The 23,080-nt window shown below is 49.6% G+C and overlaps 1 protein-coding gene across 1 annotated transcript in view; it reads left to right on the top strand.

The window, feature by feature from the left end:
* Positions 1 to 22,550, top strand: part of LOC105945814 — a 29,046-nt gene extending 6,496 nt beyond the window's left edge. Inside the window, exon 2 of the mRNA XM_031898391.1 lies at positions 20,727 to 22,550. Within this exon, the coding sequence (XP_031754251.1) occupies positions 20,727 to 22,276 (1,550 nt within the window). The 3' untranslated portion in view covers positions 22,277 to 22,550. The remainder of the gene's footprint in view (positions 1 to 20,726) is intronic.
* The last annotated feature ends 530 nt before the right edge of the window (positions 22,551 to 23,080 follow it).

Raw genomic sequence — 23,080 nt, 5'->3', positions numbered from 1 at the left:
CTCAGGTAGGCAACGGGGTGCTCCTCACCATAGGTATTAACTTGGGAAAGTACTGCTCCAAGGCCAAAATTGGAAGCATCAGTCTGCAAAATGAAGCGCCGGGAGAAATCTGGGGCCGCCAGCACAGGGGAACTAGCCAGAGCTTGCTTTAGAGCGTTCATGGCTGACTCACATTCTGGGGTCCACACAATGGTTCGAGAACGTTGGCGACTTGTCAGATCTGTCAAGGGTTTGGCAACAGTACTATAGTTAGGGATAAATTTCCGATAATAACCTGAAGTTCCTAAGAAGGCTAATACCTGTTTCTGAGTTTTGGGTATAGGCCACTGACAAATTGCCTCAACTTTAGCAGGATCAGGGCGAAGCTGCCCACCCCCAACTCTATGTCCCAAGTATTGTACCTCGGCCATGGCTAAGTGGCACTTTTCTGGCTTAAGGGTAAGCCCAGCATCCTGAATTTGAGCAAACACTCGCTGGAGGTGCTGGAGATGCTCCTCCCAAGTCTGGCTAAAGACAGCTATGTCATCCAGATAGGCCTGAGCAAAGTCCTGCATTCCCTCCAGCAGCCTGTTCACCAGGCGTTGGAAAGTTGCGGGCGCATTTCTCATACCAAAGGGCATTACCGTAAATTACATGTGATATAAACCACAGTGAGGATATACTGTTTTCCAGAACGGCTTGGCCGGCTAAGGGGCCCAATAAGATCAACTTCCACCCGTTGGAAGGGCTCACTGATGATGGGCAAGGGGCAGAGGGGAAACTTGGGCTTATCATTGGCCCTGCCAGTCCTCTGACAGCTGTCACATGTGCGGCAGTACCGCGTCACCTCCTGTGAGATGCCAGGCCAGTAAAAACTTTGGGTCAATCGGTGTCGAGTACGGGTAACCCCCTGGTGTCCAGCTAAAGGGATCTCATGGGCCATGTGAAGAAGCTGAGCCCGGTAACTCAGGGGTACTATAAGTTGTCGGGAACACTTCCATGGCTGGTTGGGGTTCCCCTTCACAATCCTATAGAGTAGCCCCCGCTCCCAAACAATCTGTTCCCCTCGCTCATTTGGGGGTTTCCCTGCCTTAATTCGTATACATTCTAAGGTAGGGTCAGTGTGCTGAGCTTCCCTAAAGGTAGTGGGGTGGAGCAAGTCAGGGGTAGGGGGACTGTCACAGTCAGCTGCAGGTTCTCTTACCCCTTGTGGCGCATCCATGGAGACAGCGTTGACTTCATTAGTATTTCGGGAGAGGCTGCATTCAATATGGCCCACATCATTGCCCAGGAGGATCTCAGCAGGCAGTTGTCGCAGTATGCCAACTCGATGAGTAAACGGTCCGTGTCCTAGATCCAAGGTGACCTGGGCTATGGGAATATCTTGTTTGTGCCCCCCAGCCAGAACAATACGGGCAGTTTTGCCAGGAATCACTGCATCTGCAGAGACAATATGGGGCTCCACTAGGGTAATAAATGATCCTGAGTCTAAGAACCCCTCCACCTGCCTACCCATTGATCCTGACAGGAAGTACATGTTTTCTGGGCTGTCCACTGTTGTCCCAGCCCATCCCCAAGACAACATATTCCTCTATTACATCCTCTCTTGGCCTGGGAGGGGCAACCCGCTGGGTCTGTGGTAAGCTGCCGTACTGTCTGGATAACCTGCTGACGAATATTGGGTCCTGGTGAAGAGACAGCAGCGACCTGCCGAGGTGCAGAGAGCCTCCCTGTGGGCCCTGGCGGGGCAGGACGTAGATTTAAAGGGCAGGCTGGAGATAAATGGGCCAGAGATCCACAACGGAAACAGGTCCGGGGTGTGGCTGCGCGAGTAGGTGCTGAGAGGGTGCGATTAGGTAAATGGTTTAACCGCGGAGGCTGGGGGCGGTCCAGACCACGGGTGTTGACCATAGTACCTGAAGCAAGGGTAAGGGGGCGGGCCTGGGAGCGGTTCTCAATATACTCATCCGCTAGCTGGGTGGCCTCATCTAGGGTGCCTGGCTTGCGGTCACTTACCCACTCCCGTACCTCAGTGGGGCATCGTTCAAGGAATTGTTCCTTAAGGATAAGCTGGCATAAGTCCTTCCAGAGTGTGGGTCTTGTTGCCACGTATCCAGTGGCGAAATGCCCTTTGTAGTTTCCCACCAAAGTTCTGGTAGGTATCTTGAGGGATTTTAACCAGGCTACGGAATGTTCTCCGGTAGGAATCCGGCGTAATGGAATAGCTGGCTAAAAGTATCCGCCGTACTTCCCCATGATTCGCCCTCTGAGGATATGGGATTTCCTGATAAACTTCATTAGCTTTGCCTGTGAGCTTACCCGCCAGTATAAGCACCCACTCCTCCTGAGGGACTCGGTGGTCCTCACACAAACCTTCAAAGGAGCGAAGGAAACCGTCTATGCTCTGCTTACATTCATCAAATGTGGGGAAAGCAGCATGAGTCAATTTCACCACTCGCCGCTGAGCATTGGGTGACCCCACAGCAGGCCCAGAGCTCAAGGGCCCAGGCTGATTGGCCTGCAAAGTTAGGCGCCATACCTCTAGCCGTTCTGCTGGGGACAGGCCTGGGCCAATAGCAGCTAAGTGTTTATGGAACATAGTGAGAGTGCTGTCCTCACCTCCCTCCGCTGCATCTTGATGCAAGTTACACATCTCTTCTCCCCCCTCAGGAGTCTCCGGGTCCCCCTGGGTGTCGCCTTCTTGGGTAGGCTGAGCATGGGGAGTGAGTAGCTCCATCAGCTCGTGTCTCCGCTTCCCCTCTGGGTCAATACCCCACCGGTGGCAGAGCCGTTGCAGCGTGGGTAGCCGGAGCTCAGAGAGCTCATGAGCTGTAAGGTCCAAGTAGTTCCCTGATGTGCTAGCATCCATATCCGCACCACTGCCACCAGAAATGTCACACAACGTATGACGTATGAGCCGCTAGCACAATCAGGGAAATACCACACGTGCCACAGGGGTTGTTTCACAGGGGTTTATTACAACCAAACGTAGATAAACAGGGAAAGGGCAATACGCATGGAAGGTCCACAAGTCCCAATCACATCAATCCTCCTACAGGGAGTCTTCAGGGCAAACCCCCTCTGCACAGTCCTCCAGGGAACAAAGGCCGAGTCTCCCAGCCCAACCCCCAATACACAAAGGTGTCCCACCCAGACAGTCACAATTACCTGGGTAGCCTCCCCAGGCAGTTCCAATGGGAATAAACAAAGTTCCTTTTTGGGTAGTTCCACAGAAACACACTACCTTGGTTCCAGGGGCAAACAGTCCTTCCACAGGGGTTAGGGTAATCCAGTTGGAGGGAATCTTCCTGCCTGAGCTAGGGTGGATCCCAAGGAACCGCAGGGGAGGGTGTCCTGTCACAGCTAGGGTGGATCCCAAGGAACCGCAGGGGAGGGTGTCCTGTCACAGCTAGGGTGGATCCCAAGGAACCGCAGGGGAGGGTGTCCTGTCACAGCTAGGGTGGATCCCAAGGAACCTCAGGGGAGGGTGTCCTGTCACAGCTAGGGTGGATCCCAAGGAACCGCAGGGGAGGGTGTCCTGCCAGAGCTAGGATGGTTCCCAAGGAACCGCAGGGGGGGTGTCCTGTTACAGCTAGGGTGGATCCCAAGGAACCGCAGGGGGGGTGTCCTGTTACAGCTAGGGTGGATCCCAAGGAACCGCAGGGGGGGTGTCCTGTTACAGCTAGGGTGGATCCCAAGGAACCGCAGGGGAGGGTGTCCTATCACAGGGTGGATCCCAAGGAACCGCAGGGGAGGGTGTCCTGCCGTAGCGAGGTTACACCCAGATCAACAAAAGCTCCTTCTCCACCCACAACCTCTGGGTTTTCTACCCTGCTGCTGGTACCTCCCCTCTTTTCCACACCCCCTCGGATTGATTGGTTAGGAGGCTGACCCTGCTTCTGCTTAACCCAACCCTAGCAGCTCCAATTGGCAGGGTCCCCTGCAGCATCATTAGGGGAGGGGTTTAACCTAGGAGGGACTTGCCCAGCTCCTCTGGAGGGGACTTCTGGGAGCTTCTTTGTTTAAAACCCTTTCGGCGGGAAAACAGAACAATGGGCTGCCGCCATCTTGGCTAGATCCCCCCAGTGTAACCAATCCCAACTGGGCCAGCCTTTCCCCATAACTGAGCCCATTCCCTTTATCAGCTTAGTCGCTCTTCCCTGTACTTTCTCTATTTCATTACTGCCCCCCCCCTTATATATTTATATATAGTGACCCCCCCTTAACTGCCCCCCCCCCAGTGTAACCAATCCCAACTGGGCCAGCCTTTCCCCATAACTGAGCCCATTCCCTTTATCAGCTTAGTCGCTCTTCCCTGTACTTTCTCTATTTCATTACTGCCCCCCCTTATATATTTATATATAGTGACCCCCCCTTAACTGCCCCCCCCCCCCAGTGTAACCAATCCCAACTGGGCCAGCCTTTCCCCATAACTGAGCCCATTCCCTTTATCAGCTTAGTCGCTCTTCCCTGTACTTTCTCTATTTCATTACTGCCCCCCTTATATATTTATATATAGTGACCCCCCCTTAACTGCCCCCCCCCCCCCAGTGTAACCAATCCCAACTGGGCCAGCCTTTCCCCATAACTGAGCCCATTCCCTTTATCAGCTTAGTCGCTCTTCCCTGTACTTTCTCTATTTCATTACTGCCCCCCTTATATATTTATATATAGTGCCCCCCCCTTAACTGCCCCTTCCCCAGTGTAACCAATCCCAACTGAGCCAGCCTTTCCCCATAACTGAGCCCATTCCCTTTATCAGCTTAGTCGCTCTTCCCTGTACTTTCTCTATTTCATTACTGCCCCCCCTTATATATTTATATATAGTGACCCCCCCCTTAACTGCCCCCCCCCCCAGTGTAACCAATCCCAACTGAGCCAGCCTTTCCCCATAACTGAGCCCATTCCCTTTATCAGCTTAGTCGCTCTTCCCTGTACTTTCTCTATTTCATTACTGCCCCCCCTTATATATTTATATATAGTGACCCCCCCTTAACTGCCCCCCCCCCCCAGTGTAACCAATCCCAACTGAGCCAGCCTTTCCCCATAACTGAGCCCATTCCCTTTATCAGCTTAGTCGCTCTTCCCTGTACTTTCTCTATTTCATTACTGCCCCCCCTTATATATTTATATATAGTGACCCCCCCTTAACTGCCCCCCCCCCCCAGTGTAACCAATCCCAACTGAGGCCAGCCTTTCCCCATAACTGAGCCCATTCCCTTTATCAGCTTAGTCGCTCTTCCCTGTACTTTCTCTATTTCATTACTGCCCCCCCCTTATATATTTATATATAGTGACCCCCCCTTAACTGCCCCTTCCCCAGTGTAACCAATCCCAACTGGGCCAGCCTTTCCCCATAACTGAGCCCATTCCCTTTATCAGCTTAGTCGCTCTTCCCTGTACTTTCTCTATTTCATTACTGCCCCCCTTATATATTTATATATAGTGACCCCCCCTTAACTGCCCCTTCCCCAGTGTAACCAATCCCAACTGGGCCAGCCTTTCCCCATAACTGAGCCCATTCCCTTTATCAGCTTAGTCGCTCTTCCCTGTACTTTCTCTATTTCATTACTGCCCCCCCTTATATATTTATATATAGTGACCCCCCCTTAACTGCCCCCCCCCCAGTGTAACCAATCCCAACTGGGCCAGCCTTTCCCCATAACTGAGCCCATTCCCTTTATCAGCTTAGTCGCTCTTCCCTGTACTTTCTCTATTTATTACTGCCCCCCCTTATATATTTATATATAGTGACCCCCCCCTTAACTGCCCCCCCCCCCAGTGTAACCAATCCCAACTGGGCCAGCCTTTCCCCATAACTGAGCCCATTCCCTTTATCAGCTTAGTCGCTCTTCCCTGTACTTTCTCTATTTCATTACTGCCCCCCCCTTATATATTTATATATAGTGACCCCCCCTTAACTGCCCCCCCCCCAGTGTAACCAATCCCAACTGGGCCAGCCTTTCCCCATAACTGAGCCCATTCCCTTTATCAGCTTAGTCGCTCTTCCCTGTACTTTCTCTATTTCATTACTGCCCCCCCTTATATATTTATATATAGTGACCCCCCCCTTAACTGCCCCCCCCCCCAGTGTAACCAATCCCAACTGGGCCAGCCTTTCCCCATAACTGAGCCCATTCCCTTTATCAGCTTAGTCGCTCTTCCCTGTACTTTCTCTATTTCATTACTGCCCCCCCTTATATATTTATATATAGTGACCCCCCCTTAACTGCCCCCCCCCCCCCAGTGTAACCAATCCCAACTGGGCCAGCCTTTCCCCATAACTGAGCCCATTCCCTTTATCAGCTTAGTCGCTCTTCCCTGTACTTTCTCTATTTCATTACTGCCCCCCTTATATATTTATATATAGTGACCCCCCCTTAACTGCCCCTTCCCCAGTGTAACCAATCCCAACTGGGCCAGCCTTTCCCCATAACTGAGCCCATTCCCTTTATCAGCTTAGTCGCTCTTCCCTGTACTTTCTCTATTTCATTACTGCCCCCCCCTTATATATTTATATATAGTGACCCCCCCCTTAACTGCCCCCCCCCCCAGTGTAACCAATCCCAACTGAGCCAGCCTTTCCCCATAACTGAGCCCATTCCCTTTATCAGCTTAGTCGCTCTTCCCTGTACTTTCTCTATTTCATTACTGCCCCCCCCTTATATATTTATATATAGTGACCCCCCCTTAACTGCCCCTTCCCCCAGTGTAACCAATCCCAACTGGGCCAGCCTTTCCCCATAACTGAGCCCATTCCCTTTATCAGCTTAGTCGCTCTTCCCTGTACTTTCTCTATTTCATTACTGCCCCCCCTTATATATTTATATATAGTGACCCCCCCCTTAACTGCCCCCCCCCCCCAGTGTAACCAATCCCAACTGAGCCAGCCTTTCCCCATAACTGAGCCCATTCCCTTTATCAGCTTAGTCGCTCTTCCCTGTACTTTCTCTATTTCATTACTGCCCCCCCTTATATATTTATATATAGTGACCCCCCCCTTAACTGCCCCCCCCCCCCCAGTGTAACCAATCCCAACTGGGCCAGCCTTTCCCCATAACTGAGCCCATTCCCTTTATCAGCTTAGTCGCTCTTCCCTGTACTTTCTCTATTTCATTACTGCCCCCCCTTATATATTTATATATAGTGACCCCCCCCTTAACTGCCCCCCCCCCCCCAGTGTAACCAATCCCAACTGGGCCAGCCTTTCCCCATAACTGAGCCCATTCCCTTTATCAGCTTAGTCGCTCTTCCCTGTACTTTCTCTATTTCATTACTGCCCCCCCCTTATATATTTATATATAGTGACCCCCCCCTTAACTGCCCCCCCCCCCAGTGTAACCAATCCCAACTGGGCCAGCCTTTCCCCATAACTGAGCCCATTCCCTTTATCAGCTTAGTCGCTCTTCCCTGTACTTTCTCTATTTCATTACTGCCCCCCCTTATATATTTATATATAGTGACCCCCCTTAACTGCCCCCCCCCCCCCAGTGTAACCAATCCCAACTGGGCCAGCCTTTCCCCATAACTGAGCCCATTCCCTTTATCAGCTTAGTCGCTCTTCCCTGTACTTTCTCTATTTCATTACTGCCCCCCCTTATATATTTATATATAGTGACCCCCCCTTAACTGCCCCTTCCCCAGTGTAACCAATCCCAACTGGGCCAGCCTTTCCCCATAACTGAGCCCATTCCCTTTATCAGCTTAGTCGCTCTTCCCTGTACTTTCTCTATTTCATTACTGCCCCCCCTTATATATTTATATATAGTGACCCCCCCTTAACTGCCCCCTTCCCCAGTGTAACCAATCCCAACTGGGCCAGCCTTTCCCCATAACTGAGCCCATTCCCTTTATCAGCTTAGTCGCTCTTCCCTGTACTTTCTCTATTTCATTACTGCCCCCCCTTATATATTTATATATAGTGACCCCCCCCTTAACTGCCCCCCCCCAGTGTAACCAATCCCAACTGGGCCAGCCTTTCCCCATAACTGAGCCCATTCCCTTTATCAGCTTAGTCGCTCTTCCCTGTACTTTCTCTATTTCATTACTGCCCCCCCCTTATATATTTATATATAGTGACCCCCCCTTAACTGCCCCCCCCCCCAGTGTAACCAATCCCAACTGGGCCAGCCTTTCCCCATAACTGAGCCCATTCCCTTTATCAGCTTAGTCGCTCTTCCCTGTACTTTCTCTATTTCATTACTGCCCCCCCTTATATATTTATATATAGTGACCCCCCCTTAACTGCCCCCCCCCCAGTGTAACCAATCCCAACTGGGCCAGCCTTTCCCCATAACTGAGCCCATTCCCTTTATCAGCTTAGTCGCTCTTCCCTGTACTTTCTCTATTTCATTACTGCCCCCCCCTTATATATTTATATATAGTGCCCCCCCCTTAACTGCCCCTTCCCCCAGTGTAACCAATCCCAACTGGGCCAGCCTTTCCCCATAACTGAGCCCATTCCCTTTATCAGCTTAGTCGCTCTTCCCTGTACTTTCTCTATTTCATTACTGCCCCCCCTTATATATTTATATATAGTGACCCCCCCACTTAACTGCCCCCCCCCCCAGTGTAACCAATCCCAACTGGGCCAGCCTTTCCCCATAACTGAGCCCATTCCCTTTATCAGCTTAGTCGCTCTTCCCTGTACTTTCTCTATTTCATTACTGCCCCCCTTATATATTTATATATAGTGACCCCCCCTTAACTGCCCCCCCCCCCCCCAGTGTAACCAATCCCAACTGGGCCAGCCTTTCCCCATAACTGAGCCCATTCCCTTTATCAGCTTAGTCGCTCTTCCCTGTACTTTCTCTATTTCATTACTGCCCCCCTTATATATTTATATATAGTGACCCCCCCTTAACTGCCCCCCCCCCAGTGTAACCAATCCCAACTGGGCCAGCCTTTCCCCATAACTGAGCCCATTCCCTTTATCAGCTTAGTCGCTCTTCCCTGTACTTTCTCTATTTCATTACTGCCCCCCCTTATATATTTATATATAGTGACCCCCCCTTAACTGCCCCCCCCCCAGTGTAACCAATCCCAACTGGGCCAGCCTTTCCCCATAACTGAGCCCATTCCCTTTATCAGCTTAGTCGCTCTTCCCTGTACTTTCTCTATTTTATTACTGCCCCCCCTTATATATTTATATATAGTGACCCCCCCTTAACTGCCCCCCCCCCCAGTGTAACCAATCCCAACTGGGCCAGCCTTTCCCCATAACTGAGCCCATTCCCTTTATCAGCTTAGTCGCTCTTCCCTGTACTTTCTCTATTTCATTACTGCCCCCCCCCTTATATATTTATATATAGTGACCCCCCCCTTAACTGCCCCCCCCCCCCCAGTGTAACCAATCCCAACTGGGCCAGCCTTTCCCCATAACTGAGCCCATTCCCTTTATCAGCTTAGTCGCTCTTCCCTGTACTTTCTCTATTTCATTACTGCCCCCCTTATATATTTATATATAGTGACCCCCCCTTAACTGCCCCCCCCCCCCCAGTGTAACCAATCCCAACTGGGCCAGCCTTTCCCCATAACTGAGCCCATTCCCTTTATCAGCTTAGTCGCTCTTCCCTGTACTTTCTCTATTTCATTACTGCCCCCCTTATATATTTATATATAGTGCCCCCCCCCTTAACTGCCCCTTCCCCAGTGTAACCAATCCCAACTGAGCCAGCCTTTCCCCATAACTGAGCCCATTCCCTTTATCAGCTTAGTCGCTCTTCCCTGTACTTTCTCTATTTCATTACTGCCCCCCCCTTATATATTTATATATAGTGACCCCCCCCTTAACTGCCCCCCCCCCCAGTGTAACCAATCCCAACTGAGCCAGCCTTTCCCCATAACTGAGCCCATTCCCTTTATCAGCTTAGTCGCTCTTCCCTGTACTTTCTCTATTTCATTACTGCCCCCCCCTTATATATTTATATATAGTGACCCCCCCTTAACTGCCCCCCCCCCCAGTGTAACCAATCCCAACTGAGCCAGCCTTTCCCCATAACTGAGCCCATTCCCTTTATCAGCTTAGTCGCTCTTCCCTGTACTTTCTCTATTTCATTACTGCCCCCCCTTATATATTTATATATAGTGACCCCCCCCTTAACTGCCCCCCCCCCCCAGTGTAACCAATCCCAACTGAGCCAGCCTTTCCCCATAACTGAGCCCATTCCCTTTATCAGCTTAGTCGCTCTTCCCTGTACTTTCTCTATTTCATTACTGCCCCCCCCTTATATATTTATATATAGTGACCCCCCCTTAACTGCCCCTTCCCCAGTGTAACCAATCCCAACTGGGCCAGCCTTTCCCCATAACTGAGCCCATTCCCTTTATCAGCTTAGTCGCTCTTCCCTGTACTTTCTCTATTTCATTACTGCCCCCCCTTATATATTTATATATAGTGACCCCCCCTTAACTGCCCCTTCCCCAGTGTAACCAATCCCAACTGGGCCAGCCTTTCCCCATAACTGAGCCCATTCCCTTTATCAGCTTAGTCGCTCTTCCCTGTACTTTCTCTATTTCATTACTGCCCCCCCCTTATATATTTATATATAGTGACCCCCCCTTAACTGCCCCCCCCCCAGTGTAACCAATCCCAACTGGGCCAGCCTTTCCCCATAACTGAGCCCATTCCCTTTATCAGCTTAGTCGCTCTTCCCTGTACTTTCTCTATTTTATTACTGCCCCCCCTTATATATTTATATATAGTGACCCCCCCCTTAACTGCCCCCCCCCCCAGTGTAACCAATCCCAACTGGGCCAGCCTTTCCCCATAACTGAGCCCATTCCCTTTATCAGCTTAGTCGCTCTTCCCTGTACTTTCTCTATTTCATTACTGCCCCCCCTTATATATTTATATATAGTGACCCCCCCTTAACTGCCCCCCCCCCCCCAGTGTAACCAATCCCAACTGGGCCAGCCTTTCCCCATAACTGAGCCCATTCCCTTTATCAGCTTAGTCGCTCTTCCCTGTACTTTCTCTATTTCATTACTGCCCCCCTTATATATTTATATATAGTGACCCCCCCTTAACTGCCCCCCCCCCCCAGTGTAACCAATCCCAACTGGGCCAGCCTTTCCCCATAACTGAGCCCATTCCCTTTATCAGCTTAGTCGCTCTTCCCTGTACTTTCTCTATTTCATTACTGCCCCCCTTATATATTTATATATAGTGACCCCCCCTTAACTGCCCCTTCCCCAGTGTAACCAATCCCAACTGGGCCAGCCTTTCCCCATAACTGAGCCCATTCCCTTTATCAGCTTAGTCGCTCTTCCCTGTACTTTCTCTATTTCATTACTGCCCCCCTTATATATTTATATATAGTGACCCCCCCTTAACTGCCCCCCCCCCCAGTGTAACCAATCCCAACTGAGCCAGCCTTTCCCCATAACTGAGCCCATTCCCTTTATCAGCTTAGTCGCTCTTCCCTGTACTTTCTCTATTTCATTACTGCCCCCCCCTTATATATTTATATATAGTGACCCCCCCTTAACTGCCCCTTCCCCAGTGTAACCAATCCCAACTGGGCCAGCCTTTCCCCATAACTGAGCCCATTCCCTTTATCAGCTTAGTCGCTCTTCCCTGTACTTTCTCTATTTCATTACTGCCCCCCCTTATATATTTATATATAGTGACCCCCCCTTAACTGCCCCCCCCCCAGTGTAACCAATCCCAACTGGGCCAGCCTTTCCCCATAACTGAGCCCATTCCCTTTATCAGCTTAGTCGCTCTTCCCTGTACTTTCTCTATTTCATTACTGCCCCCCCTTATATATTTATATATAGTGACCCCCCCTTAACTGCCCCTTCCCCAGTGTAACCAATCCCAACTGGGCCAGCCTTTCCCCATAACTGAGCCCATTCCCTTTATCAGCTTAGTCGCTCTTCCCTGTACTTTCTCTATTTCATTACTGCCCCCCCTTATATATTTATATATAGTGACCCCCCCCTTAACTGCCCCCCCCCCCCAGTGTAACCAATCCCAACTGAGCCAGCCTTTCCCCATAACTGAGCCCATTCCCTTTATCAGCTTAGTCGCTCTTCCCTGTACTTTCTCTATTTCATTACTGCCCCCCCTTATATATTTATATATAGTGACCCCCCCCTTAACTGCCCCCCCCCCCCCCAGTGTAACCAATCCCAACTGGGCCAGCCTTTCCCCATAACTGAGCCCATTCCCTTTATCAGCTTAGTCGCTCTTCCCTGTACTTTCTCTATTTCATTACTGCCCCCCCTTATATATTTATATATAGTGACCCCCCCCTTAACTGCCCCCCCCCCCCAGTGTAACCAATCCCAACTGGGCCAGCCTTTCCCCATAACTGAGCCCATTCCCTTTATCAGCTTAGTCGCTCTTCCCTGTACTTTCTCTATTTCATTACTGCCCCCCCTTATATATTTATATATAGTGACCCCCCCTTAACTGCCCCCCCCCCCCCAGTGTAACCAATCCCAACTGGGCCAGCCTTTCCCCATAACTGAGCCCATTCCCTTTATCAGCTTAGTCGCTCTTCCCTGTACTTTCTCTATTTCATTACTGCCCCCCCTTATATATTTATATATAGTGACCCCCCCTTAACTGCCCCCCCCCCCCCAGTGTAACCAATCCCAACTGGGCCAGCCTTTCCCCATAACTGAGCCCATTCCCTTTATCAGCTTAGTCGCTCTTCCCTGTACTTTCTCTATTTCATTACTGCCCCCCCCTTATATATTTATATATAGTGACCCCCCCTTAACTGCCCCTTCCCCAGTGTAACCAATCCCAACTGGGCCAGCCTTTCCCCATAACTGAGCCCATTCCCTTTATCAGCTTAGTCGCTCTTCCCTGTACTTTCTCTATTTCATTACTGCCCCCCCTTATATATTTATATATAGTGACCCCCCTTAACTGCCCTTCCCCAGTGTAACCAATCCCAACTGGGCCAGCCTTTCCCCATAACTGAGCCCATTCCCTTTATCAGCTTAGTCGCTCTTCCCTGTACTTTCTCTATTTCATTACTGCCCCCCCTTATATATTTATATATAGTGACCCCCCCCCTTAACTGCCCCCCCCCAGTGTAACCAATCCCAACTGGGCCAGCCTTTCCCCATAACTGAGCCCATTCCCTTTATCAGCTTAGTCGCTCTTCCCTGTACTTTCTCTATTTCATTACTGCCCCCCCCTTATATATTTATATATAGTGACCCCCCCTTAACTGCCCCCCCCCCCAGTGTAACCAATCCCAACTGGGCCAGCCTTTCCCCATAACTGAGCCCATTCCCTTTATCAGCTTAGTCGCTCTTCCCTGTACTTTCTCTATTTCATTACTGCCCCCCCTTATATATTTATATATAGTGACCCCCCCCTTAACTGCCCCCCCCCCAGTGTAACCAATCCCAACTGGGCCAGCCTTTCCCCATAACTGAGCCCATTCCCTTTATCAGCTTAGTCGCTCTTCCCTGTACTTTCTCTATTTCATTACTGCCCCCCCCTTATATATTTATATATAGTGCCCCCCCTTAACTGCCCCTTCCCCAGTGTAACCAATCCCAACTGGGCCAGCCTTTCCCCATAACTGAGCCCATTCCCTTTATCAGCTTAGTCGCTCTTCCCTGTACTTTCTCTATTTCATTACTGCCCCCCCTTATATATTTATATATAGTGACCCCCCCACTTAACTGCCCCCCCCCCCCAGTGTAACCAATCCCAACTGGGCCAGCCTTTCCCCATAACTGAGCCCATTCCCTTTATCAGCTTAGTCGCTCTTCCCTGTACTTTCTCTATTTCATTACTGCCCCCCCTTATATATTTATATATAGTGACCCCCCCTTAACTGCCCCCCCCCCCCCAGTGTAACCAATCCCAACTGGGCCAGCCTTTCCCCATAACTGAGCCCATTCCCTTTATCAGCTTAGTCGCTCTTCCCTGTACTTTCTCTATTTCATTACTGCCCCCCCTTATATATTTATATATAGTGACCCCCCTTAACTGCCCCCCCCCAGTGTAACCAATCCCAACTGGGCCAGCCTTTCCCCATAACTGAGCCCATTCCCTTTATCAGCTTAGTCGCTCTTCCCTGTACTTTCTCTATTTCATTACTGCCCCCCCTTATATATTTATATATAGTGACCCCCCCTTAACTGCCCCCCCCCCAGTGTAACCAATCCCAACTGGGCCAGCCTTTCCCCATAACTGAGCCCATTCCCTTTATCAGCTTAGTCGCTCTTCCCTGTACTTTCTCTATTTCATTACTGCCCCCCCCTTATATATTTATATATAGTGACCCCCCCCTTAACTGCCCCCCCCCCCAGTGTAACCAATCCCAACTGAGCCAGCCTTTCCCCATAACTGAGCCCATTCCCTTTATCAGCTTAGTCGCTCTTCCCTGTACTTTCTCTATTTCATTACTGCCCCCCCTTATATATTTATATATAGTGACCCCCCCTTAACTGCCCCTTCCCCAGTGTAACCAATCCCAACTGGGCCAGCCTTTCCCCATAACTGAGCCCATTCCCTTTATCAGCTTAGTCGCTCTTCCCTGTACTTTCTCTATTTCATTACTGCCCCCCCTTATATATTTATATATAGTGACCCCCCCTTAACTGCCCCCCCCCCCCCAGTGTAACCAATCCCAACTGGGCCAGCCTTTCCCCATAACTGAGCCCATTCCCTTTATCAGCTTAGTCGCTCTTCCCTGTACTTTCTCTATTTCATTACTGCCCCCCCTTATATATTTATATATAGTGACCCCCCCCTTAACTGCCCCCCCCCCAGTGTAACCAATCCCAACTGAGCCAGCCTTTCCCCATAACTGAGCCCATTCCCTTTATCAGCTTAGTCGCTCTTCCCTGTACTTTCTCTATTTCATTACTGCCCCCCCTTATATATTTATATATACCCCCCCCTTAACTGCCCCTTCCCCCCCCCCCAGTGTAACCAATCCCAACTGGGCCAGCCTTTCCCCATAACTGAGCCCATTCCCTTTATCAGCTTAGTCGCTCTTCCCTGTACTTTCTCTATTTCATTACTGCCCCCCCTTATATATTTATATATAGTGCCCCCCCCTTAACTGCCCCCCCCCCCAGTGTAACCAATCCCAACTGGGCCAGCCTTTCCCCATAACTGAGCCCATTCCCTTTATCAGCTTAGTCGCTCTTCCCTGTACTTTCTCTATTTCATTACTGCCCCCCCCTTATATATTTATATATAGTGACCCCCCCCTTAACTGCCCCCCCCCCCCCCAGTGTAACCAATCCCAACTGGGCCAGCCTTTCCCCATAACTGAGCCCATTCCCTTTATCAGCTTAGTCGCTCTTCCCTGTACTTTCTCTATTTCATTACTGCCCCCCCTTATATATTTATATATAGTGACCCCCCCCCCCCAGTGTAACCAATCCCAACTGGGCCAGCCTTTCCCCATAACTGAGCCCATTCCCTTTATCAGCTTAGTCGCTCTTCCCTGTACTTTCTCTATTTCATTACTGCCCCCCCTTATATATTTATATATAGTGACCCCCCCTTAACTGCCCCCCCCCCCCCCAGTGTAACCAATCCCAACTGGGCCAGCCTTTCCCCATAACTGAGCCCATTCCCTTTATCAGCTTAGTCGCTCTTCCCTGTACTTTCTCTATTTCATTACTGCCCCCCCTTATATATTTATATATAGTGACCCCCCCCCCCAGTGTAACCAATCCCAACTGGGCCAGCCTTTCCCCATAACTGAGCCCATTCCCTTTATCAGCTTAGTCGCTCTTCCCTGTACTTTCTCTATTTCATTACTGCCCCCCCTTATATATTTATATATAGTGCCCCCCCCCCTTAACTGCCCCCCCCCCAGTGTAACCAATCCCAACTGGGCCAGCCTTTCCCCATAACTGAGCCCATTCCCTTTATCAGCTTAGTCGCTCTTCTCTGTACTTTCTCTATTTCATTACTGCCCCCCCTTATATATTTATATATAGTGACCCCCCCCTTAACTGCCCCCCCCCCCAGTGTAACCAATCCCAACTGGGCCAGCCTTTCCCCATAACTGAGCCCATTCCCTTTATCAGCTTAGTCGCTCTTCCCTGTACTTTCTCTATTTCATTACTGCCCCCCCCTTATATATTTATATATAGTGACCCCCCCCTTAACTGCCCCCCCCCCCCAGTGTAACCAATCCCAACTGGGCCAGCCTTTCCCCATAACTGAGCCCATTCCCTTTATCAGCTTAGTCGCTCTTCCCTGTACTTTCTCTATTTCATTACTGCCCCCCCTTATATATTTATATATAGTGACCCCCCCCTTAACTGCCCCTTCCCCAGTGTAACCAATCCCAACTGGGCCAGCCTTTCCCCATAACTGAGCCCATTCCCTTTATCAGCTTAGTCGCTCTTCCCTGTACTTTCTCTATTTCATTACTGCCCCCCCTTATATATTTATATATAGTGACCCCCCCTTAACTGCCCCCCCCCCCCAGTGTAACCAATCCCAACTGGGCCAGCCTTTCCCCATAACTGAGCCCATTCCCTTTATCAGCTTAGTCGCTCTTCCCTGTACTTTCTCTATTTCATTACTGCCCCCCCTTATATATTTATATATAGTGACCCCCCCCTTAACTGCCCCTTCCCCAGTGTAACCAATCCCAACTGGGCCAGCCTTTCCCCATAACTGAGCCCATTCCCTTTATCAGCTTAGTCGCTCTTCCCTGTACTTTCTCTATTTCATTACTGCCCCCCCTTATATATTTATATATAGTGATCCTAGTGAGAGACAGTTCTATAGGCAGGAAACAGAGAGAGGGGGCGGGACAATGGCTGTGACTGGGCACTTCCTGTGGGAGACACGCCCATAGGGACACGGAGCAGAGAGAGATACAGAGAGTGAAGGTAAAACAACTGGAAGCAGTTCCCCGGGGGCTGTGGATAGATTGGGGGGGTATGTGTTGTACCGACTGCACTGAAACTCTGTGTGTGTGAGTGTGTGAGTGAGTGAGCGTGGGTGTGTATCAGTGTGAGTGTGTATCAGTGAGTGAGTGAGCGTGGGTGTGTATCAGTGTGAGTGTGTATCAGTGAGTGAGTATAAGTGTGTGAGTGAGTGAGTGAGTGTGTGAGTGTGTGTGTGTATCAGTGTGAGTGTGTATCAGTGAGTGAGTATAAGTGTGTGAGTGAGTGTGAGTGTGTATCAGTGTGAGTGTGTATCAGTGAGTGAGTATGAGTGTGTGAGTGTGTGTGTGTATCAGTGTAAGTGTGTATCAGTGAGTGAGTATGAGTGTGTGAGTGAGTGAGCGTGGGTGTGTATCAGTGTGAGTGTGTATCAGTGAGTGAGTGAGCGTGGGTGTGTATCAGTGTGTGTGTGTATCAGTGAGTGAGTATGAGTGTGTGAGTGAGTGAGCGTGGGTGTGTATCAGTGTGAGTGTGTATCAGTGAGTGAGTATAAGTGTGTGAGTGAGTGAGTGAGTGTGTGAGTGTGTGTGTGTATCAGTGTGAGTGTGTATCAGTGAGTGAGTATAAGTGTGTGAGTGAGTGTGAGTGTGTATCAGTGTGAGTGTGTATCAGTGAGTGAGTATGAGTGTGTGAGTGTGTGTGTGTATCAGTGTAAGTGTGTATCAGTGAGTGAGTATGAGTGTGTGTGTATCAGTGAGTGAGTATAAGTGTGTGAGTGAGTGAGTTAGCATGGGTTTGAGTGTGTGGGGAGGACATTTCTGTGTCACATCTCAGTCACATTGTCCAGCTGTCGTGGTGCCGCGTGGAACTGTGACCAGGAAGTGGCAGGTTCCTTGGGTTCCTGGGGTTCCAGTTCCATCTGAATCACAAAACAAACCAATTCCACGACCAGGAATCCCGTTTCCCAAGGCTGATTTACATAACGCAGCGCTGACGGGAGACATTGGGCAATCCGCATGGGTCTGGGTCAGATTTCACCCAATTTCAAATCTATCCCCAAGTGATTGGTTCTGGTGGGTGGGTCTCTAGAAGGAAGGCCAATCACTGATATTAACAGAGAGTTAGTCACACAGCTACGGCCATGATACAAAGTGGCACGTGACTATATCCACCAGTGAGGTCAAGAAAAGTCATCTCCATCTTCTCCATCTCCTCCATCTTCTCCATCTCCTCCATCTTCTCCATCATGACTCTCATTAATGAGCCACAAAAAAAGTTTTCGTGCAACTGAACAGCTTGGAGAATCTTAGCTCCAGTGTGAAGCTCCCCTTCTGAGCCAGTTCTATGGTGGAGAGAACGTGAGACGTTTTGGATTTAGAGTTGAGGTACTGGGTTGAGTTCTTTGGTGGAGAGAACGTGGGACCTATTGGATTTAGAGTTGAGGTACTGGGTTGAGTTCTTTGGTGGAGAGAACGTGGGACCTATTGGATTTAGAGTTGAGGTACTGGGTTGAGTTATTTGGTGGAGAGAATGTGGGACCTATTGGATTTAGAGTTGAGGTACTGGGTTGAGTTCTTTGGTGGAGAGAACGTGGGACCTATTGGATTTAGAGTTGAGGTACTGGGTTGAGTTCTTTGGTGGAGAGAACGCGGGACCTATTGGATTTAGAGTTGAGGTACTGGGTTGAGTTCTTTGGTGGAGAGAACGCGGGATCTATTGGATTTAGAGTTGAGGTACTGGGTTGAGTTCTTTGGTGGAGAGAACACGGGACCTATTGGATTTAGAGTTGAGGTACTGGGTTGAGTTCTTTGGTGGAGAGAACGCAGGACCTATTGGATTTAGAGTTGAGGTTCTGGGTTGAGTTCTTTGGTGGAGAGAACGTGGGACCTATTGGATTTAGAGTTGAGGTACTGGGTTGAGTTCTTTGGTGGAGAGAACGCAGGACCTATTGGATTTAGAGTTGAGGTTCTGGGTTGAGTTCTTTGGTGGAGAGAACGTGGGACCTATTGGATTTAGAGTTGAGGTTCTGGGTTGAGTTCTTTGGTGGAGAGAACGTGGGACCTATTGGATTTAGAGTTGAGGTACTGGGTTGAGTTCTTTGGTGGAGAGAACGTGGGACCTATTGGATTTAGAGTTGAGGTACTGGGTTGAGTTCTTTGGTGGAGAGAACACGGGACCTATTGGATTTAGAGTTGAGGTACTGGGTTGAGTTCTTTGGTGGAGAGAACACGGGACCTATTGGATTTAGAGTTGAGGTACTGGGTTGAGTTCTTTGGTGGAGAGAACGTGGGACCTATTGGATTTAGAGTTGAGGTTCTGGGTTGAGTTCTTTGGTGGAGAGAACGTGGGACCTATTGGATTTAGAGTTGAGGTACTGGGTTGAGTTCTTTGGTGGAGAGAACGTGGGACCTATTGGATTTAGAGTTGAGGTACTGGGTTGAGTTCTTTGGTGGAGAGAACACGGGACCTATTGGATTTAGAGTTGAGGTACTGGGTTGAGTTCTTTGGTGGAGAGAACGCAGGACCTATTGGATTTAGAGTTGAGGTTCTGGGTTGAGTTCTTTGGTGGAGAGAACGTGGGTGATGGACCATTTTGGCCCAGGAAAGTAGAGTGAGAATGAATTTCTGTGGAGGAAGAGATGAAGTTCTTCTGCAATGATGTGGAGCAATGAGCTGTCTCTGATGGTTCCTTGGCGTCTCCCTCACACAGGAAGGTACCTTCTGGCACCACAAGGAGGGTTTCTGCTGGGGCAACTGCTGGGCTCTTGTGGGATGTCCACTGTCTCTCTGAGAATTCAGATTTTACTTGGGCAGTAATCTTAATGGAAGAAAGAATTTGCTTTTTCTATCTGAGCTGAGGTACATTCATCCCTTGGGTTGGTTTCATGAGATGACAAGGCCCAAAAGCCACAGCACAGAGGCTGTTCCATAAATGTCCATCAGCAACTGAGCTCTAAGCCATAAAGCTCTTCTGGCTCTCTCTTGAGGCATCACACAGAACATCTGCTACCATGTTGATCTTAGTGAGACATTCCTCAAGCTCCTCTCTGGGTGTTAATATCTGCACTGAACTCCTTCATCCAAAAATGTTACAGAGCTCCTGGGATCTTCTCAAGACTCTCCTTACGTTCTGTTCATGGGGTTCCATAAGTTCTAGCTCTGGTTATACCCCACTTCCCAGGCTGCAGTCCTCTATAGTATCATACAAGGTGCTTTCTATGGATTTTCCCTATCCCTAGAGTGGACAGGGAAGGCTGGAGAGTTTTTGGAAGTCTAAAAAACTTTCTAGTCTTCAAGCCATCTAGAGTCCATGGTAGGTTCAACTTTTTGTAAGTTTATCTATTGCAGCAGTTCTCAACCTGTGGGTTCGGGACCCCTTTGGGGGTCGAACAGCCTTTTCCCAGGGGTCACCAAAGACCATCAGAAAACACATATTTCCAATGGCCTTAGGAATAATTTTATGGTTGGGGGTCACCACAACATGAAAAGGGTCACGGCATTAGGAAGGTTGAGAACCACTGCTCTATTGCATTAAGAAGAAAATGTGGGGGCTCTAAGAACCCCCTTATGTGGGGTAACTCAGACGTAAGGAAGTTAATAGGGAAGAAGAGGTAATGAGACTTCCTTATGGTTTATACATATTACAGCGGCTGGGAAACGGCAATCGAGAAAGTGAATATAAAAAATAAGGAACTGATTGCTTTATAGGCAAAAACTAATCCCCAAATGGTTCAAGTGAATCAGTAGGAAAAAGACGCCGGTTGAGAGTTTGGTTCCATGAAAAACATGGGGATAAATGTTATTAAGAAGCAGATGAAAGAAAATGCAGAAATTCTACTGTGTGTGTGTGTGTGGGGGGGGGGGGGTGTCTTAGAGAGAGAACTTACAATTTGTGTTTCTGCTCCCAGCGATGGCGGCTGCTGATCTGAGAGACGAGCTGAGCTGCTCCATCTGCCTGAGCGTTTATACAGATCCCGTCACCATGCCCTGTGGCCACAACTACTGCCGGGGCTGCATTGAGAAGGTGCTCGATACCCAGGAGGAGTCTGGGGGTTATTCCTGCCCTGAATGCAGAGCTGAGTATCAGGAACGTCCCACCCTGAGCAGGAACAGAACTCTGGGGAATATCGCGGAACGATTCCTTTCTACTCACCCAGAGCATGATGGGACGGGGATCTACTGCACTTACTGTATTAACTCTCCGGTACCTGCTGCTAAAGCCTGTCTGCATTGTGAGGCTTCTCTGTGTGATGCCCACGTGAGGGTCCATAGCAAGTCTGTAGAACATGTACTGACGGAACCCACCTCCCTGGAGAACGTGAAATGTTCCGTACATCACAAGGTTCTGGAGTATTACTGCTGTGAGGACTCTGCCTGTATCTGTGTGTCCTGCTGCCTGGCCGGGGAGCACCGGGGCCACAGGGTGGAGCTGCTGAGTGAGGCCTCTGAGAAGAAGAAAGAAAAACTGAGGAAAGTTCTGGAGAACCTGAGCCCAGAGAGAGAGGAGACTGAGGGGCAAATCCAGTGGCTGCAGGAGCGCAGGAAAGAAGTGGCAGAAGTGGCAGCCGGTGAGACAGAGAGAGCCACTGCCCTGTTTAGAGACATCAAGGAATGGCTGGAAGCCCTAGAGAAGCGACTCCTGAGTGACATCTCCAGGGAACAAGAGAAGGTTTCCCACCAACTCCATGACCTGATCCAACAGCTGGAGATAAAGAAGGACGAGCTGTCCAGGAAGGTCCATCACATTGAGGAGCTGTGCAACATGGTGGATCCACTCACTGTCCTACAGGCACAATGGGAATCCCATGGAACCTATATAAGGGTCCCGGATGTAGTGGATCTGGATCTGGGTGGGATCTCAGAGACATTACTCACAGGCTTAGCTGGGTTTCCAACTTGGGTAAAGGGGAGGATCTATGGAGAGAAGGTCACAGACCTGTTCCTGGATACAAACACGGCCGGGAATAACATACTTGTATCGGCCAATGGGAAAACTGCCTCCTACTCACGCACTGAGCAATGTCACCCTCACTCACCAGAGAGATTTCAGGACTGTGCTCAGGTTTTAAGCACAAAGAGTTTCTCCTCGGGGCGACATTACTGGGAGGTGGAGGGCAGTGAGTGTGGGGACTGGCAGGTGGGCGTGGCCTATCCCAGTATAGAGAGGGGCGGGAGAGAGTCCGGCATTGGGGGTAACAAGAAGTCCTGGAGTTTGTGCCGATGGGGATATAACTGTGCGCAGAGACACGATAGTATAGAAACCAAGTTACCTATCGCGACTCTGTGTCGGAGACTCAGGATCTCATTGGACTACGAGGCCGGACGCCTGTCCTTCTATGAGCTGAGCGAGCCAATCAGGCACTTACACACCTTCGCCGCCTCCTTCACTGAGCCCCTTCATGCTGCAATTAATATATTTGGCTGGGGTGATAGTTCCTGGGTAAGAATCATTAGTTAGGGTTCCGGCTCCATGTTCTTGCTCAGGGCGAGTAATGATCGGGAAGGGACTTTTGCCTCTAGCCCCTCCCATCTGCCCAACAACCCATTATTGGTTCATTTTACAATATCTATAAAATCTCGTATTGTATTTGTTACTTAAAAATGAAAGCTTTAGGCGCAACTTGTAACCGTTTGCATTTGAATATATGCAAATGACCTTATTCTGTGAGCTAACATTGGCTGTAAACACATTTCCCATTATTCCTTAATAAAAATTTGAACATATCATTATCCTTTACTGGTTTCTATTGCAGCCAATAACATTTGTTCGTATTATTTCTAAACGATATTAATGTCGCCATATGTAATAATGGGAGTAGAATGAACCATCTTTTAATAGGTACCATCTTTCTCCTGTGGGTTTCGCTAGGCTAAGGGCTCACAGAGTGGTTCAGTTACTTGCTATTGGGGGTAACTAACTGCCCCAGAGGGGCTTTTAACAATAAAAGTTGTTGGGGGAAATCTCTTTGTAATCCTTCAGGTTGACATGGGGAGAGGACAAACTGTTGTAGGAGAAAAGCCCAAACCACATGTTCTACTCAGAGAAACCTTTCCCAACCCCCCCGAGATGCTGTGGGAAATGTAACATCCTAACCCAAAGGTAATACATGATAGGATAGGGTCCCCTTTCCCCTGGGTTTAGCAGAGGCCTCCCCCATTGGCTGTGGCCTGATCCCCCATACACCCTCCCCCAATCTGAAGAACTGTAATGGGTCTACTGCATCCCACTGTTGTGAAACTACGACCCCCCCCAACCTTCAGC

The sequence above is a fragment of the Xenopus tropicalis genome, chromosome 3 (assembly GCF_000004195.4).
Source record: "Xenopus tropicalis strain Nigerian chromosome 3, UCB_Xtro_10.0, whole genome shotgun sequence".
In the NCBI taxonomy this organism is placed as follows: Eukaryota; Metazoa; Chordata; class Amphibia; order Anura; family Pipidae; genus Xenopus; species Xenopus tropicalis.
Note: the sequence above shows the minus strand (reverse complement) of the source record. Positions and strands in the feature narration are given on the sequence as shown.